Below are 19,254 nucleotides of genomic sequence, written 5' to 3'. Positions count from 1 at the left end.
TCTAGGCAACATGATCAGGTCCTTACCACCCAGAGACAAGCAGAGATGGCCGCAGATGCTGAAAACTCTGACGTTCGCTTATAATTGCACAGTTCATGAGTCAACTGATTATGCGCCATTTTATTTGATGTACGGTCGTATCCCACGACTGCCAGTAGATGTCATGTTTCATAACATCGAAAGAGACAATGATATCACTGATTATGACAGCTATGTCAAGAGAGTGAAAGAAGACCTTAAAGAGGCTCTAGCCACAGCCCAAGTGAATGCAAATCTCAGTCAGCAGTGTCAAGCAGACCTGTACAACAGGAGAACCAAAGGCCCAGATATCGAAGAGGGAGATCAATCAATCAATCAATCAATCAATTTGATTTATATAGCGCCAAATCACAACAAACAGTTGCCCCAAGGCGCTTTATATTGTATGGCAAGGCCATACAATAATTACGTAAAAACCCCAACGGTCAAAACGACCCCCTGTGAGCAAGCACTTGGCGACAGTGGGAAGGAAAAACTCCCTTTTAACAGGAAGAAACCTCCAGCAGAACCAGGCTCAGGGAGGGGCAGTCTTCTGCTAGGACTGGTTGGGGCTGAGGGAGAGAACCAGGAAAAAGACATGCTGTGGAGGGGAGCAGAGATCAATCACTAATGATTAAATGCAGAGTGGTGCATACAGAGCAAAAAGAGAAAGAAACACTCAGTGCATCATGGGAACCCCCCAGCAGTCTAAGTCTATAGCAGCATAACTAAGGGATGGTTCAGGGTCACCTGATCCAGCCCTAACTATAAGCTTTAGCAAAAAGGAAAGTTTTAAGCCTAATCTTAAAAGTAGAGAGGGTGTCTGTCTCCCTGATCTGAATTGGGAGCTGGTTCCATAGGAGAGGAGCCTGAAAGCTGAAGGCTCTGCCTCCCATTCTACTCTTACAAACCCTAGGAACTACAAGTAAGCCTGCAGTCTGAGAGCGAAGCGCTCTATTGGGGTGATATGGTACTATGAGGTCCCTAAGATAAGATGGGACAAGATTATTCAAAACCTTATAAGTAAGAAGAAGAATTTTAAATTCTATTCTAGAATTAACAGGAAGCCAATGAAGAGAGGCCAATATGGGTGAGATATGCTCCATGCTGCACTCCATGCAGGGCGCCCTCTGGTGGTGGGCCAGCAGTACCTCCTCTTCTGGCGGCCCACACAACAGGACCCCCCCCCTCAACGGGCACCTCCTGGCGCCCGACCAGGCTTGTCCGGGTGGCGGCGGTAGAAATCGGCCAGGAGGGCCGGGTCCAGGATGAAGCTCTTCTTCACCCAGGAGCGTTCTTCGGGGCCGTACCCCTCCCAGTCCACCAAATACTGGAAGCCCCGGCCCATCCTACGGACATCCAAAAGCCGACGTACAGTCCAAGCTGGCTCGCCATCGATGATCCGGGCAGGAGGCGGCGCCGGACCCGGAGTACAGAGGGGTGAGGAGTGATGAGGTTTAATCCGGGACACATGAAACACAGGATGGATCCGCAGTGAGGCCGGCAGCTGAAGCCTCACTGCGGCTGGACTGATGACCTTCAGGATCTTGAATGGGCCGATGAAACGGTCCTGTAACTTGGGGGAGACCACTTTGAGGGATAACCACACCTCCTGCCCTGGCCGATACGCAGGGGCCGGGGTCCGCCGACGGTCTGCATGGGCTTTTGCCCTCGTCCGGGCCTTTAGCAAAGCAGAACGGGCGGCACGCCACACCCGACGGCACTTCCGTAGGTGGGCCTGGACCGAGGGCACACCGACCTCTCCCTCAACCACCGGAAACAACGGGGGCTGATACCCCAGACATACCTCAAAAGGGGAGAGGCCGGTGGCTGAAGACACCTGGCTGTTATGGGCATACTCGATCCAGGCCAAATGGGTACTCCAGGCCGCCGGGTGTGCGGCAGTCACGCAGCGCAAGGCCTGCTCCACCTCCTGGTTTACCCGTTCTGCTTGCCCGTTGGTCTGAGGGTGGTACCCGGACGAGAGACTCACCGTGGCCCCCAGTTCCCGGCAGAAGCTCCTCCAGACTTGCGAGGAGAACTGGGGACCGCGATCGGAGACGATGTCTGTTGGAATCCCATGCAGCCGGACGACGTGGTGGACCAGGAGGTCCGCTGTCTCCTGGGCTGTTGGGAGCTTCGGGAGGGCCACGAAGTGGGCCGCCTTGGAGAATCGGTCCACTATCGTGAGGATGGTGGTGTTACCCTGGGACGGCGGGAGGCCCGTGACAAAATCCAGGCCGATGTGGGACCAGGGGCGATGAGGCACAGGCAGCGGCTGGAGTAGACCTGATGCCCTGCGATGGTCAGCCTTGCCCCTGGCGCAGGTGGTGCAGGCCTGGATATAATCCCGGACGTCGGCCTCTAGGGACGCCCACCAGAAGTGCTGCCGGACAACTGCCACGGTTCTTCGCACCCCTGGATGACAGGAGAGCTTGGAGCCATGACAGAAGTCCAGGACTGCAGCCCTAGCTTCTGGTGGGACGTATAGTTTGTTCTTCGGCCCAGTTCCGGGGTCCGGGCTTCGTGCCAGGGCCTCCCGGACGGTTCTCTCTACGTCCCAGGTGAGGGTGGCCACGATAGTGGACTCCGGGATGATGGGTTCCGGTGGATCCGACAACTCCGCTTTGACTTCATCTTCATGTACCCGGGACAAGGCATCCGATCTCTGGTTCTTGGTCCCGGGACGGTAGGTGATCCGGAAGTCAAAACGGCCGAAGAACAGTGACCAGCGGGCTTGCCTGGGGTTCAGCCGCCTGGCGGTCCTGATATACTCCAGGTTCCGGTGGTCAGTGAAAACCGTGAATGGCACGGACGTTCCCTCCAACAGATGTCTCCACTCTTCAAGAGCCTCTTTCACCACAAGGAGTTCTCGATTGCCGACGTCATACTTCCGTTCGGCCGGGGTCAACCTGCGGGAAAAATAGGCACACGGGTGAAGGACCTTATCGGTCTTCCCGCTCTGGGAAAGCACGGCTCCTATCCCTGAGTCCGAGGCGTCCACTTCAACCACTAACTGGCGACTAGGATCGGGCTGCACCAGAACGGGTGCAGACGAGAAGCGCCGTTTCAACTCCTTGAACGCGGCATCGCAACGATCCGACCAGGTGAAGGGGACTTTTGGTGAGGTCAGGGCTGTCAGGGGGCTAACTACCTGACTGTAGCCCTTAATGAACCTCCTGTAGAAATTTGCAAAGCCGAGGAACTGTTGCAGCTTCCTACGGCTAGTGGGTTGGGGCCAGTCTCTCACCGCCGCAACCTTGGCCGGATCAGGAGCGACGGATTTGGGGGAGATGATAAACCCCAGGAAGGACAAAGATGTGCGGTGAAACTCACACTTCTCGCCCTTCACAAACAGCCGGTTCTCCAACAACCGCTGCAGGACCTGACGTACATGCCGGACATGAGTCTCAGGATCCGGAGAAAAGATGAGTATATCGTCTAGATATACGAAGACGAATCGGTGCAGGAAATCCCGCAAGACATCATTAACTAATGCTTGGAACGTCGCGGGGGTGTTTGTGAGGCCGAACGGCATGACCAGGTACTCAAAGTGACCTAATGGGGTGTTGAATGCCGTCTTCCATTCGTCTCCCTTCCAGATCCGAACCAGGTGATACGCATTTCTAAGATCCAGCTTAGTAAAGATTTTGGCTCCATGCAGGGGGGTGAACACGGAATCTAATAATGGCAACGAGTATCGGTTGCGAACCGTAATCTCATTCAGCCCCCTGTAATCAATACATGGACGAAGTCCGCCATCTTTCTTGCCCACAAAAAAGAAACCTGCCCCCATCGGGGAGGTGGAGTTCCGGATCAGCCCGGCAGCTAATGAGTCCCGGATGTAGGTCTCCATTGATTCGCGCTCAGGTCGTGAGAGGTTGTACAGCCTGCTGGACGGGAACGCAGCGCCTGGAACCAAATCAATGGCACAATCGTACGGACGGTGCGGGGGAAGGGTGAGTGCCAGATCCTTGCTGAAGACGTCAGCAAGATCGTGGTACTCAACCGGCACTGCCGTCAGATTGGGAGGGACTTTGACCTCCTCCTTAGCCTGGGAACAGGGAGGAACCGAGGATCCTAAACACACCCGATGGCAGGTTTCGCTCCACTGAACCACCACCCCAGACAGCCAATCGATCCGGGTATTGTGCTTTAAAATCCATGGGATGCCCAAAATCACGCAGGAGGTAGAAGGAGTTACAAAAAACTCAATCTCCTCCCGGTGGTTTCCAGACACCACCAGAGTTACTGGTTGTGTCTTGTGTGTGAGTAAAGGGAGGAGGGTGCCATCTAGTGCCCGCACCTGCAATGGCGAAGGAAGCGCCACCAGAGGGAGCCCTACCTCCTTTGCCCATCTGCTGTCTAGCAGATTCCCTTCTGACCCCGTGTCCACCAGTGCTCGGGCTTGAAGGGTTAAATCCCCGCTCAGGATTGTGACTGGGAGTCGTGTGGCAATTTGTGTGTGTCTCACTTGAATGTCTTGACCCCCCCTTAGCCCAATCTCTAAGGGTGAGTGTTGACGTTTTGGCCGTTTGGGGCAGTCTCTCTGTGTGTGCTCTGTTGAGCTGCAGAGAAAACACTCTCCACGGATCAGCCTCCCCATTTTGGCCCTGTGCGTTTCCCTAACAATGTCACCAGGGGGAGCTGTTGCCCCACAAAGCGCTGCGGCTGTGGAGCGTGGGGAGGGCGGCCCCTTTTCGAACCCGGAAGGGAGAGGGGGGGCGCGTATCCGGTCACGTCCTTCGCCTCGCTCCCGACGGCATTCCTCTAACCGATTGTCTAATCGTATAACGAGATCAATAAGCCCGTCTAAATCCCGCGGTTCGTCCTTGGCCACCAGGAGCTCCTTCAGGACCAACGACAGTCCATTTACGAAGGCGGCACGGAGGGCAGTGTTATTCCAGCCGGACCTCGCAGCCGCGATGCGGAAGTCGACTGCATAAACAGCTGCGCTCCGGCGCCCCTGTCTCATTGACAGCAGCACGGCTGAAGCGGTCTCTCCTCTATTTGGGTGATCGAACACTGTTCTGAACTCCCTCACAAACCCATCATATATCAGAAGGAGCCGTGAATTTTGCTCCCAAAGCGCTGTAGCCCAAGCACGTGCCTTGCCGCGAAGCAGATTAATTACATAAGCTATCTTACTAGCATCAGTCGCGTACGTGACGGGACGTTGTGCGAAGACGAGCGAACACTGCATAAGAAAGTCCGTGCATGTCTCCACACAACCCCTGTACGGCTCCGGAGGGCTTATGTATGCTTCAGGGGAAGGTGGGAGGGGTCGTTGAACGACCTGTGGAACGTCACTGTTGCGCACAGGATCGACAGGAGGGGGAGCCGCAGCAGCGCCCTGAGGGCGCGCTTCCACCTGCGCGGCGAGAGCCTCCACCCTGCGGTTAAGGAGGACGTTCTGCTCGGTCATCAGATCCAGCCGAGCCGTAAAAGCGGTGAGGATTCGCTGCAACTCATCGATCATTCCTCCTGCAGACGCCTGTGCGCCCTGCTCTTCCATTGGCCATTCAACAGCCGGTTGACGCCCCACGGGGTCCATGACGTTGGCCGAGATATCCTGTTGGGAAAGTGTAGGTACACGGACCCACAACAGGGGGCGCAAATGAACGGACAATGGAGGAAGTCAAATAACAACACTTTACTGTTGTGAATGGGCACAACAAATACAACAGATTACAACAATGGACAAAAAGCCAAATCACAAAAGGTGTTGTGTGGGCAGGCTCGAAGATAGGAGACGTCCGTCCAAAGCAGAACCGGAACCACACGATTTCCTCCGCCACCAGACCCCGGGAATACTGGAGCCGCCAAGTCCCGAATTCCCAGGTGGCCACTGCCTCCGCGTGTCGGACCTGGTACTGCTGGCGAGGAACAAAGAAACAATTAAATGTGGGCGCGTTTGCACCCAGCAATCCGCACGGCAGGAAAACTACCTCCACCTCTCGTTGGAAAAGGAGTCTGTTATACAATGCACAAAAGTCACAAAAGGTTACTGTCACACAGTTAGCTGAGAATGTTACCTTCCAGGTAGAACGATATCTCGGCAAAGAGGTGGAGACGTCGTCCTGCTGATGTACCCCTGCTGATTGGTAACAGCTGTTGCAGGTGATGCGTGACAGCTGTCACCCTGGCTGCTCCTGTGAGGCGGCTGCGCCCTCTGGTGCCTGGAGCCCGCACTCCAGGCAGGGCGCCCTCTGGTGGTGGGCCAGCAGTACCTCCTCTTCTGGCGGCCCACACAACAACCTTTCTAATTTTAGAGATATTGCGTAAATGCAAAAAAGCAGTCCTACATATTTGTTTAATATGCGCATTGAATGACATATCCTGATCAAAAATGACTGCAAGATTTCTCACAGTATTACTAGAGGTCAGGGTAATGCCATCCAGAGTAAGGATCTGGTTAGACACCATGTTTCTAAGATTTGTGGGGCCAAGTACAATAACTTCAGTTTTATCTGAGTTTAAAAGCAGGAAATTAGAGGTCATCCATGTCTTTATGTCTGTAAGACAATCCTGCAGCTTAGCTAATTGGTGTGTGTCCTCTGGCTTCATGGATAGATAAAGCTGGGTATCATCTGCGTAACAATGAAAATTTAAGCAATGCCGTCTAATAATACTGCCTAAGGGAAGCATGTATAAAGTGAATAAAATTGGTCCTAGCACAGAACCTTGTGGAACTCCATAATTAACCTTAGTCTGTGAAGAAGATTCCCCATTTACATGAACAAATTGTAATCTATTAGATAAACATGATTCAAACCACCGCAGCACAGTGCCTTTAATACCTATGGCATGCTCTAATCTCTGTAACAAAGTTTTATGGTCAACAGTATCAAAAGCAGCACTGAGGTCTAACAGAACAAGCACAGAGATGAGTCCACTGTCTGAGGCCATAAGAAGATCATTTGTAACCTTCACTAATGCTGTTTCTATACTATGATGAATTCTAAAACCTGACTGAAACTCTTCAAATAGACCATTCCTCTGCAGATGATCAGTTAGCTGTTTTACAACTACCCTTTCAAGAATTTTTGAGAGAAAAGGAAGGTTGGAGATTGGCCTATAATTAGCTAAGATAGCTGGGTCAAGTGATGGCTTTTTAAGTAATGGTTTAATTACTGCCACCTTAAAAGCCTGTGGTACATATCCAACTAATAAAGACAGACTGATCATATTTAAGATCGAAGCATTAAATAATGGTAGGGCTTCCTTGAGCAGCCTGGTAGGAATGAGGTCTAATAGACATGTTGATGGTTTGGATGAAGTAACTAATGAAAATAACTCAGACAGAACAATCGGAGAGAAAGAGTCTAACCAAATACCGGCATCACTGAAAGCAGCCAAAGATAACGATACGTCTTTGGGATGGTTATGAGTAATTTTTTCTCTAATAGTTAAAATTTTATTAGCAAAGAAAGTCATGAAGTCATTACTAGTTAAAGTTAAAGGACTACTCGGCTCAATAGAGCTCTGACTCTTTGTCAGCCTGGCTACAGTGCTGAAAAGAAACCTGGGGTTGTTCTTATTTTCTTCAATTAGTGATGAGTAGTAAGATGTCCTAGCTTTACGGAGGGCTTTTTATAGAGCAACAGACTCTTTTTTCAAGGCTAAGTGAAGATCTTCTAAATTAGTGAGATGCCATTTCCTCTCCAACTTACGGGTTATCTGCTTTAAGCTGCGAGTTTGTGAGTTATACCACGGAGTCAGACACTTCTGATTTAAAGCTCTCTATTTCAGAGGAGCTACAGCATCCAAAGTTGTCTTCAATGAGGATGTAAAACTATTGACGAGATACTCTATCTCACAGAGTTTAGGTAGCTACTCTGCACTGTGTTGGTATATGGCATTAGAGAACATAAAGAAGGAATCATATCCTTAAACCTAGTTACAGTGCTTTCTGAAAGACTTCTAGTGTAATGAAACTTATTCCCCACTGCTGGGTAGTCCATCAGAGTAAATGTAAATGTTATTAAGAAATGATCAGACAGAAGGGAGTTTTCAGGGAATACTGTTAAGTCTTCAATTTCCATACCATAAGTCAGAACAAGATCTAAGATATGATTAAAGTGGTGGGTGGACTCATTTACATTTTGAGCAAAGCCAACTGACTCTAATAATAGATTAAATGCAGTGTTGAGGCTGTCATTCCCAGCATCTTGTTGTGAAAGTGTAGTGACACGGACCCACAACAGGGGGCGCAAATGAACGGTCAATAGATGAGCCAAAAAAGTAACAATTTAATGTTGTGAAGGTGCACAACGAATACACAGACAATCTCAGAATCTGATAACAGTCAATCCACAAAGGTGACGTGTGGGCAGGCTCGAGGATAGAAGACATCTGTCCTGAGAAGAGCCGGAACCACACGATTTCCGCCGCCACCGAACCTGGTGAATACTGGAGCCGCCAAGTTCCGAATTCCCAGGTGATCACCGTCCCCGACTGTCGGATCTGGTACTGCTGGCGAAGAGCAAAGACAGTCAAGTGTGGGTGTGTGTACACCCCGTAACAACAACGGTGGGAATGCCACCTCCACCTCTAACACACTCATGCAGCTCCTGTCTCAAACACTTATCTGACGGGACGTAGGACGAAACAGTTGCGACCCACGCCGGTCCTCTGGTTGACAGCTGCAACACAACAGCTCTTGGAATCAATTAATACAGGCAGAGAAAGTTACCTCCATAGAAGTACGATATCTCGGCGATGAGGTGGAGATGACATCTGGGTTTTATGGAGTGAGATGATGAAGAATGAGTGACAACTGTCAGGAAATAATGAGATAGCTGTCACTCCCGGCTGTGTCCTGTGGCGGCAGCGCCCTCTCGTGCCTGAAGCCCGCACTTCAGGCAGGGCGCCCTCTGGTGGTGGGCCAGTAGTACCTCCTCTTCTGGCGGCCCACACAACACATCTGTGTGGATGTTAAAATCGCCCACTATAATTATCTTATCTGAGCTAAGCACTAAGTCAGACAAAAGGTCTGAAAATTCACAGACAAACTCACAGTAACGACCAGGTGGACGATAGATAATAACAAATAAAACTGTTTTTTGGAACTTCCAATTTGGATGGACAAGACTAAGAGTCAAGCTTTCACATGAATTAAAGCTCTGTCTGGGTTTTTGATTAATTAATAAGCTGGAATGGAAGATTGCTGCTAATCCTCCGCCTCGGCCCGTGCTACGAGCATTCTGGCAGTTAGTGTGACTCGGGGGTGTTGACTCATTTAAACTAACATATTCATCCTGCTGTAACCAGGTTTCTGTAAGGCAGAATAAATCAATATGTTGATCAATTATTATATCATTTACTAACAGGGACTTAGAAGAGAGAGACCTAATGTTTAATAGACCACATTTAACTGTTTTAGTCTGTAGATCAAGTACTATTGGCTAACAGGTGTGCAAGGGGTCACAGAAAACTAGCAGACAAGTGGGAGTCTGCACTCTACACAGTTGTCTCCAGAGATTCAAGGTGTCACACCTACCGCATCAGGCACCAAGATACTGGCCAAGAGAGAGTTGTCCACAGAAATCTGCTTTTGCAAGCCAACTTTTTGCCAATTGAGGTGGACCAGGTGGAGGAATCATCTTCTTTTGATGGGGAATCTGAGTCAGGCCGACAGAGCAGTGACGGGGAAGCAGGCCTCAGGGTGGGGGAGCCGGATGTTGACCGTTCTGCATGAACTACCAGCTGGGTAGCCAGAAACACCTCCAGTGAAGGCCCTTGTGTGACTGATCATACAACTGATAGGCATCCTCCAGATCCCCTTGAAGCCCTACAGCCTCTCCTGATGATGGGAGTGTTGAGTCTGAGATGGGTGAAGCTGGATCAGATGAGGACAGAACTGTGACAAATGTGGAGCACACCATAGACAAGTCTAATCTAAGTAGCAGTCAGTCAGAGGGTGTAGCAGACACAGGTGCGACTAACAGGGTTATCACAGACCATGACTGGGTACCACCAAGTCAATTTGTTGCCCCGAATAGGACCAGAGTGGAAGGGTAGTGAAACCAGTTAACAGGTTGATTCAAATCATGACTTAGGAAAACAACCAAGCAGACATTGTGGCATGTGAGGCTGCCAGAACTTTATTCATGTAGGTTGTTGGATCGCGGAAATGGTTTCAGTATGGAGAATGTGTTGATGAAATGTTTTGAGTGTGTGTATGAGACAAATCATCGGTATGGGATTGTGTATAAGGCACCTTCTTTGGCACGCGAAATTTAGGAGTCTGGCCAGCTTCTTCTGTTTTGCTTTTACTTTTGGTTGGGAGACACTTGTGTCGCATGTAAAGATGCACTAATAGTGGAGGAAGTGGTTCATGTTACCCATTGTTAAACTACTGATCAATTCTGGTACTGTTTTGAGAAGTTCAGGGGGCAGTATGTAGCTGAGCAGATATTTTATTTGAAATTATTTTGCTATTTTATTCTTATGAACATTCTCAAAACTAACTTTTTATATTCTCTGCCTAAAATAGTCATGAGGGTTATTTCTGTGTTCCATTAAGCTGCTTTGAGGGCGAATTTGTAAATGAGTTTATTAGTTCTGCGTTACCTGTTGTAGCGGGGGGGATATTGTTAAATTCCACGCATCTTAAATGTAGCAGACACAGATTATCTGGAATTTTGTTTTGGCAAGTTTTCAAGGCCTCTACTGCCATCTACTGGCCAGTAGTGTTAATGGCAGTTCATGGCAGTATTCGTCCTGAAGCTGAGCAGACACTGTATGATATTTTTAATTACAAGTTAAGTTTTTTCAAACTTAATTTACAAAACCTCTCGATGGGAGACATCAAAGTTTAAAAACAAAACAAAACAAAAAACATTAAAAGACAGGTCTGCGGTGTTTGCACATGCACAGTGCGAGCGGTTGGATGCTTGTAGCTCTTCAGCAGCAGGATACAGAATAATATCAAACAGGTTTGATTTTCATTCAACCATACGATCGGCGATCAGGTGGTGGTCGTGAGATGTTAAACGCAGCTTGTTACTCCATGTACACTACACGATGCAGGACGCGTGATTAACCTGAAACTCGGTCCAAAAAATTCTCGCACGAATGAAAAATCATCTGAAAAAGGGCCAAAACTCGCACAGTGTAAAGCCAACATTTATGTGTGAAGACAATATTGAGTGCACGTTTTACATCATCAAATGTGCGCACATTCTCTCCACATGCAAAACATTTTGCAATGACACTTCCAGGGCTCCGTAAAAATGCCTGTTTTTACAAATAAAAAATGGAATATTTTACAAAAGCACATTTATCTGTAAACACCAACACACGACACACGTCACATTAATGTGTTGGTTTACATAATGAATGACTCAACCAATCAGTGTTTAGCAGAGGCACTTTTACCCAGAATCCTTTGCGATCTGTCTGTGTTTGTTACAAAACCTCAGAATTAGTGCATTATTCAACATTAAAGTGGATATGACACCTAAAAAATGAGGTAAAACTGATATAAATATCAAAATATACATACAGTATGTTAAGTTGAAAGTGGTTTTAATTATTATCACTGAGAAATAAAGTTTGAACAGCTTCTCAAAGTGTGTTTCTTGGAAAGCGTGTTCCATCAGCGGTCATGTGATGCCATGACGTCACAGCGTGTAGAGTCCCGTCTTTGTCTGTTTGATTAACAACAGGAACAGATGGACCTCAGCATGGACAGTGACAAGATCAAGAACTTTTCTGACTCCTCTTCAAGTGTGGATTGTTTCCGACTCCAATCCTGAGGATGACGCAGCAGTGATTAGACCCTACAGATTGGAGCCGTATCTTTCAGACGAACATTCAAACCAGGAGCACTCTGGCAGCGAAAATAATGCAGACGGTGTTTATGGCGGAGCCGAAGCAGAGGCAAGAGACGTGCCAATTCCGATGGATTTTGAAAGGCTGCAGAATATGGAATGGTAAGGGTGGCTTTGATTTTTGTTGCTGCTGTTTATAACACTATAATTACTGTATAGCATTTTTGATTCGAGCATTTGTTTACTGCCTTTGTTATTGTTCCGGAGCCGTGATAGTGTAGCTACTACTTGCGGACCACCGTCATTACCTTCGGGTTTTTGCCATTTTCGAGTGTCTGGCATTGCATTCATCCATGTTTAGTTACGTTATTTTCACGAAAGAATAGGAAATAAATTGTTGTGAAAGTGTAGTGACACGGACCCACAACAGGGGGCGCAAATGAACGGACAATAGAAGAAGTTAAATATGAACACTTTACTGTTGTGAATGCCAGAACTACACACAGCAGATTATAGAATGAGTACAAAGTCAATCAATCAAGGTGTCGTGTGGAAAGGCTCGATGATAGGAGACGTCCGTCTGGAGAAGAACCGGAACCACACGATTTCCTCCGCCACCGAACCAGGAGAATACTGGAGCCGCCAAGTTCCGAGTTCCCCAGGTGGCCACCGTCTCTGCGTGTCGGATCTGGTACTGCTGGCGAAGAGCAAAAATAGTCAGCAAGTTCTTTTAATAGTCAGGTGGGAAAAACACCTCCACCTTAACACCAGAACAGAGTGCAGAATCAATCTCCTATTTTTACGTGGTTCGGAGTGAGGAGTGAAAACTATTCACTGCTCGTCAATCCACGAGTTGAATCTCCTGCAAAAGATCACAAAAACCAGAACAGCTAGTACGTGCGTAGGCACAATCAAGGCTGAGAATTTACCTCCTTGGTAGAACGATATCTCGGCGACATGGTGGAGGTGTCGTCCTGCTTTTATTAGGGGTGAGGAGCAGATGATTGGTGACAGCTGTCATAGCCGATGAGTGACAGCTGCAAGCTGATACGGTCCACACGCAGTGACATATTTCAGGCTTGGTGCTCAGCGGAAAGCTGGTCACGGGGCGTGCATATTTCTCAGTAACGGGACATTCAAATGTTGTATATAACGGGAGAACCGCGTCCATTTTCCCAAAACGTTTAGGTTGACCGAATTATATAACCTTTGTTACATGTAATAAGACTATGTTGTCTTTAAGTGTCATATCCACTTTAAAAGATACGAGGTCTGTTAGAAAAGTATCGGACCTTTTAATTTTTTTCAAAAACCTGATGGATTTGAATCACGTGTGCTTGCATGAGCCAACCTTGAACCTTCGTGCGCATGCGTGAATTTTTTCACGCCTGTTGGTTGCGTCATTTGCTTGTAAGCAGCCTTTGTGTGAGGATGAGTGGAGTCTCTTGTCGTTTTTTCTTTGCAAGGAAATGGCGGAACGACTGGAGCAGCGCGACTGCATCAAATTTTGCCAGAAACTGGGCGACAGCCAGGTGGAAACCATTCGGATTATTCAGACAGCTTTCGTGACAATGCTATGGGCATCACACAGAAACATGGCTGATGGCTTGGGCACGAACCTGACGGAGCAAAAGCGCCTCTGTGTTGAAGTCTCACAGGACATGTTGACATGCCCAGCTCGTCCACAATTTCTCGGATAGTCACACGACTGAAAAGCCACCGAAAGCCGTCTGAATCTTCCGAATGGTGGAAGAGCTGGGCATGTTACAACATGTCCTGTGAGATTTCAACACAGAGGTGCTTTTGCTCCGCATCAGCTTCGTGCCAAAGCCATCGGCATGAATTTCACCGCCACTCTTTTCATGGCCAAATCTTCTGTCACAGTGGAATGTGCTGAAAAAGTGCTGATGTCCACCTCTTCCACAATTTCTCGGATAGTCACACAACGGTCCCACATCACCACAGCGTTCACTTAGGAAATGATCTGGTCATTTCAGCATGTTGATGCCGACCGGAGCGTGGCTTGCTCTCCACCGTTGTGTGGCCGTCTTTAAACCGGTTGTACAGCTCTTTAATCTGTGTGATGCCCAAAGCATCGTCACCGAAAGCCGTCTGAATAATCCGAATGGTTTCCACCTGGCTGTCGCCCAGTTTCTGGCAAAATTTGATGCATTCGCGCTGCTCCAGTTGTTCCGCCATTTCCTTGCAAAGAAAAAACAATGAGAGACTCCACCCATCCTCACACAAAGGCTGCTTACAAGCAAATTACATAATTGACAGGCGTGAAAAAACTCACGCATGCGCACGAAGGTTCAAGGTTGGCTCATGCAATCACACGTGATTCAAATCCATCAGTTTTTGAAAAAAATAAAAAGGTCGGATACTTTTCTAACAGACCTCGTATATGTTATATTTTAACTTTGTACAAATGACAGAATTGACATTAATGGAGTTATTCTATCAGTATTCACACCAAAACATAAGTCAGTATGACTTTATTTTCCAAGACCTCCGTGTCAGAGTTGTTCAGAGTTGGACTTGAAAAGAACAACTCAGTTAACACAGAAAATAATCACGCAGGAGACACTGAATTTCTTTTTCCTGATCAGGAGAGAGCAAATGAGCGTGACCCTCTGCCAAGAACCGTCCTCATCCGCTCTGAAGGGCCCCGCCCATCTGCCTCTCCTATTTATTGAATAAAGTTACATACAAGCATATAGGACAAAACAAGAAAAAGACACAGAGTCTGGTCTCACGTTGATATGAAAACTGTTATGGCTTTAAGCCTCCAGTCTCCTAGTCCTCCGATAACAATGTTCAGCCCTGAACCAGTGTGCCGGTCACACCGTTCTTCCCTCAAGGCTGACCCGTTAATTAAAGACGCACATCTGCGCTCAGCAAAAACAAAATCTCAGCAAAACAGTCTGCCCTCTCACTGAGTCAAAGATAATCTTGTGAGCAGTTTAATGATTACTTAAACAGTTCAGTGAATATAGTGAATAGCTATGTATCAATCAATGTAGTGAATATAACTACTTTAGCAATTCAGTGATTTGAACACATTGAAAATATATAAAAGTGTATATGGAGAATGAGATCAAAGACAAAATCAAAGACAGCAAATCAAAGTAAAGACATTAATATTTGATAATTATATTGCTGATATATAGAAAACCCTGTCACTCCGCCTGACTTATGTGGTTATGTGGTTTATGTTGGTTTAACAGTGTGGCTGATTTGTTGTGTTTTGTAGTTCAGTTGGTTTAGTCAGTTTGGTTGAATGTCATGTTGTTGTTACCATGAGTGTAAAGTGTTGTGTATTTGATGACTTCAGCCATTATCTCTGTGCTGTTGTGTGTAAAACTAATAGTGCCTCCTGGTGGCAGAGTGCAGAAAAGACTAAAGCTCTGGCTCAGTCTTTGTTCTTCCACACAGCTACCCACAATAATATGATGAATTTTTTTTCCATTGCATTGCATCAGGTAGCTAGCAGTGGTAGCATGCCTTCATCCATGGTGTGCTAACTCAAATTGCCGGGGTGAGGTTCCCCTAAGTGACCCACCCAAAATAAACTGTTTGGTTAGGTTGGGAATAGTTGGTAGAAGCTTTGAGTGGAGTTTCTCCATTATTTTGACACGTATTGATCGTCAAGAGGAATGTTTGTCTTTTGGGGGGGGTTTGCCAAATTGGTTCAAACCGTCACTGGTTTGAATGTAAATAAAAAATAAGTGGCTGCTCAGGAATCATGAATAGGGTGGGGATATGAGGATTAAGGCATTATTGTTTATTCCTGCTTGTCTTGTTTTGTGCTTTCAGGCTTTTCTTAGGTTCTATATTATTTGTTAAGACATGATATGAAGTATTTCAGTGAATATTTAGTTAGATTGAGAAATACATAGCCACGTTTTGGTTAAGACGACCCTTCCTTGATGATGTTCCGTGTTGGAATAGAAGGTTCCTGTATTTTTGGTGATGCTACTGATTTGTATATTATAAAATAAAAAATGCAAGTCATAAAAAAATTTGATGGAAACATTTGAAACTGTTGCCGGTAAAAATAAATCCTTACCATGATTTATGAGCAGTGTTTACTAAACTGTGCACGTCAACGTGCATGTGCCTGGCGGTGTTGAAGGTTCTGGAACGACCGGTGAGCCCACGAGCAAGAACACTGGCAGCGGTGATCTGGAAAACCCTCAAAGCATTTTCTGACTTCACAGGAAGACGTGTCTAAGTGGTGGCGCACCGTGTGAGGAGGCGGCGTGATGGAAACTCGGCCTCCTGTGAGGGCTGACTGACAGTTGAGGAAGCTGGTACTTAAACCTATTAGCAGATAAATCTTGGGATTAGGACCACCAGCTCTTAATGGAATCGGGAGCGATTACTGGATTTAGGATGAGTTGTTGCAGCTCGTCTCCTGCACGCGTTCACGCCTCGGCGCGTCCGTGCTCAGAAGGTCAACAGCGTGTCTTGTGGCATGATGGACCGTCCTGACCTGCTGCTCTGTCCCACAGCCGTGAATTATGGATGTGTGAGGCCTGTTCAGCAGTTAACCTCTGGAATGGATTAAAAACCTTCTGGAAGTCAAAGTGGTCAGAAAACATTTCAGACTTTAAATTGGGTTTGGTTGCAGTCGGGTGTCAACATGCCGTTCATGCCAGTGAAGTTTGACCTGCTGAAGCGGGTGAAGCTGGCTCAGGCTCTGTGGATGCTCTACTGGCTCTCCGTCATCATGGGGATCCTGATCTTCAGCCTCGGCATTTTTTTCAAGATCGAGCTTCGGAAAAGAAGTGAGATGATGGACAACAACGAGAGCCATTTAGTGCCCAACCTGTACATCCTCGTGGGCCTGTTGGCCTGTGGGTTCAACGCCTTCGGCAGCAAGGTGTGCCATGACTCTCTGGACCCCATGAAGTTTTCCAAGTGGAAGCCGATGCTGCGGTCATACATGCTGATGTGCTGCGGCTTCAACGTGCTGCTGCTGCTGGTGGCAGCGCTTTGCTTCCTCATGCAGTTTGTGGTGTACCTGGCACTCACAGATGGCCTCAAAAACGGCATCAAGTTCTACAAAGACACCGACACTCCGGGACGCTGCTTCATGAAGAGGACACTGGACATGACCCAGATCGAGTTCCGCTGCTGTGGAAACAATAACTTCAGGGACTGGTTTGAGGTGCAGTGGATCAGCAACCGCTACCTGGACATGAGCAACGACGAGGTCAAAGAGTGAGTCCCTGTCACCGAAAAGTACACACACACACCGAGACTTTACTTTGAAATTGCAGCAGATATAAGAAGGTGACGAGATGAACTTGTGGTACAGTTTGTATTTTGACCACTGTTCCAACTCTGTTCTTCAGGGACCAGAGATAATCTCAGCTGGTCTGTCAAACATAAATTGCCCCTTTGAAATGTTTTACTTTGATCCTGTTTAAAACAAAAAACATTACAAGACATGTCTGTGGTGTTTGCACAGGCACAGTGCGAGAGGTTGGACGCTTGTAGCTCTTCAGCAGTGGGATCCCCTCACGACGGCCGACCAGAATATCAAACAAGTTTGATTTTCATCCGACCATACGATTGCCGATCAGGAGGTGATTGTTAGATGTTAAACGCAGCTCATTACTCCATGTATACTAAATGATGCAGGACGCGCAATTAACCTGAAACTCGGTGCGATCCAAAAAATTCTCGCATAAATGAAAAATCAGCTGAAAAAGGGCCAAAACTCGCACTGGCACCAGTAGATCATGGCACTGTTCTATTTATTTTGACACCGGTTATATCAGGCAGTTATGTAATTACAACTTGTTTTTTTTTTTTTTTTTTTTTTTTTTACAAATAAAAAATGGCATATTTTACAAAAGCACATTCATCTGTTAACACCAACACACGACACACCTCACATTAATGTGTTGGTTTATATAGAATGAATCAACCAATCAGTGTTAGCAGAAGCACATTTTACCCAGAATGCCATCTGTCTGTTTGTTACAAAACTTCAGAATTAGTGCATTATTCAACATTAAAAGATAGTTATATCTTTACTTTGCACAAATGACAGAATTGACATTAATGGAGTTATTATTTTATTTATACACCAAACCATAACTCAGCACTGCTTTATTTTCCAAGACCTCAGCCTGACAGCAACGTTGTGATTGAGTAGAGAGTTGAGCTTTGTGGCTCCTCTCAGTTGCTTCTGCACTGGAAGCCATGTAGTACACTGGAGCTTCCAGCAGGGGGCAGGATGTTCAAAGACAGAAGTGCTGACTCATTGTTTGGGTCTGTTGTCGCTTTTGATGCTACCAGAAGCGATTGTGGTGTTAATACTCTAAATCTGCTTGTTAGTAGTTGCAAGTGTCCCGGAGACAATACTGGAAGTTATCGGTTATCTGTAGCTTCCGATAAATCTTTGGGTGGTTTATCGGTTTAGCTTTATCAAAGATAACTTTTCAGTTATCTGATTATCTGTTATCGAAGTTAATTTTTTGGTTTTCTGTGCCCACCACTTGTGATCTGTAGTGAGAGTAGAGAGCAGGTTGAGTCCAGCCTGGAGAGAGGGGGTCTGCTCTGGAGAGCAGAGGAATGAAAGTCAGACTGAGTTCATGTGTGTGAATGGGAGGGAGCCCAGTGGAATAGTGCAGTTACAAGGAGTAGAAGTGGTGAAAGTAGATGAGTTTAAATATTTGGGGTCAACTGTTCAAAGTAATGGAGAGTGTGGTAGAGAGGTGAAGAAGAGAGTGCAGGCAGAGTGGAGTGGGTGGAGAAAGGTGGCAGGAGTGATTTGTGACCGAAGAATATCAGCAAGAGTGAAGAGGAAGGTTTACAAGACAGTAGTGAGTCCAGCTATGTTGGACGACTAGCTATTCCACCTTGCGTGGTGTGATGCTATCTTAGACTATAATCATGCATTACTTGTTGTGTGGGCCGCTGAAGAGGAGGTACTGCTGGCCCACCACCACCAGATGGCGCCCTGCTTGGAGTGCGGGCTTCAAGCACGAGAGGGCGCTGGAGCCACTGGGAGTGACAGCTGTCACTCATCATCAGCACCAGCTGTCACTCATTCAACTCATCACCATCACCATAAAGGCTGGACTGCAACTCCACCTCCTCGCCGAGAAATCAGCTACCTTGGAGGTAATATTCTCTGCTGTATTTAACACTGACTAATAGTCTGAACTTCTTTGCAGCCGTTTTCCTGTGGTGTTGCCTTATCTGCTGGATTGGCGTTTGGTGTGATCAGCGACGGCTTCGCTTCACACCCCAACCAGATAAGTGGTTAGACAGGAGCTGCACGAGTGTGTGACTGGAGGTGGAGGTGCTCCCTCCCAAAAGAACACAGACTGTGGGATTACTGAGTGTGTGCACTCACACTCACCTGTACTGTTTCTGTTCTCTGCCAGCAGTACCAGGTCTGACAGCTGGAGACGGTGACCACCTGGGGACCCAGGACTTG

The 19,254-nt window shown here is 47.3% G+C and overlaps 1 protein-coding gene across 1 annotated transcript in view; it reads left to right on the top strand.

Annotated features, from left to right (window-relative positions):
- Window positions 1-16,341: 16,341 nt before the first annotated feature.
- Window positions 16,342-19,254, top strand: part of prph2b (peripherin 2b (retinal degeneration, slow)) — a 37,902-nt gene continuing 34,989 nt past the window's right edge. Inside the window, exon 1 of the mRNA XM_034185024.1 lies at window positions 16,342-17,021. Within this exon, the coding sequence (XP_034040915.1) occupies window positions 16,441-17,021 (581 nt within the window). The 5' untranslated portion in view covers window positions 16,342-16,440. The remainder of the gene's footprint in view (window positions 17,022-19,254) is intronic.

The sequence above is a fragment of the Thalassophryne amazonica genome, chromosome 13 (assembly GCF_902500255.1).
Source record: "Thalassophryne amazonica chromosome 13, fThaAma1.1, whole genome shotgun sequence".
Classification (NCBI taxonomy): domain Eukaryota; kingdom Metazoa; phylum Chordata; class Actinopteri; order Batrachoidiformes; family Batrachoididae; genus Thalassophryne; species Thalassophryne amazonica.
This window is presented reverse-complemented; position numbering and strand designations above follow the sequence as displayed.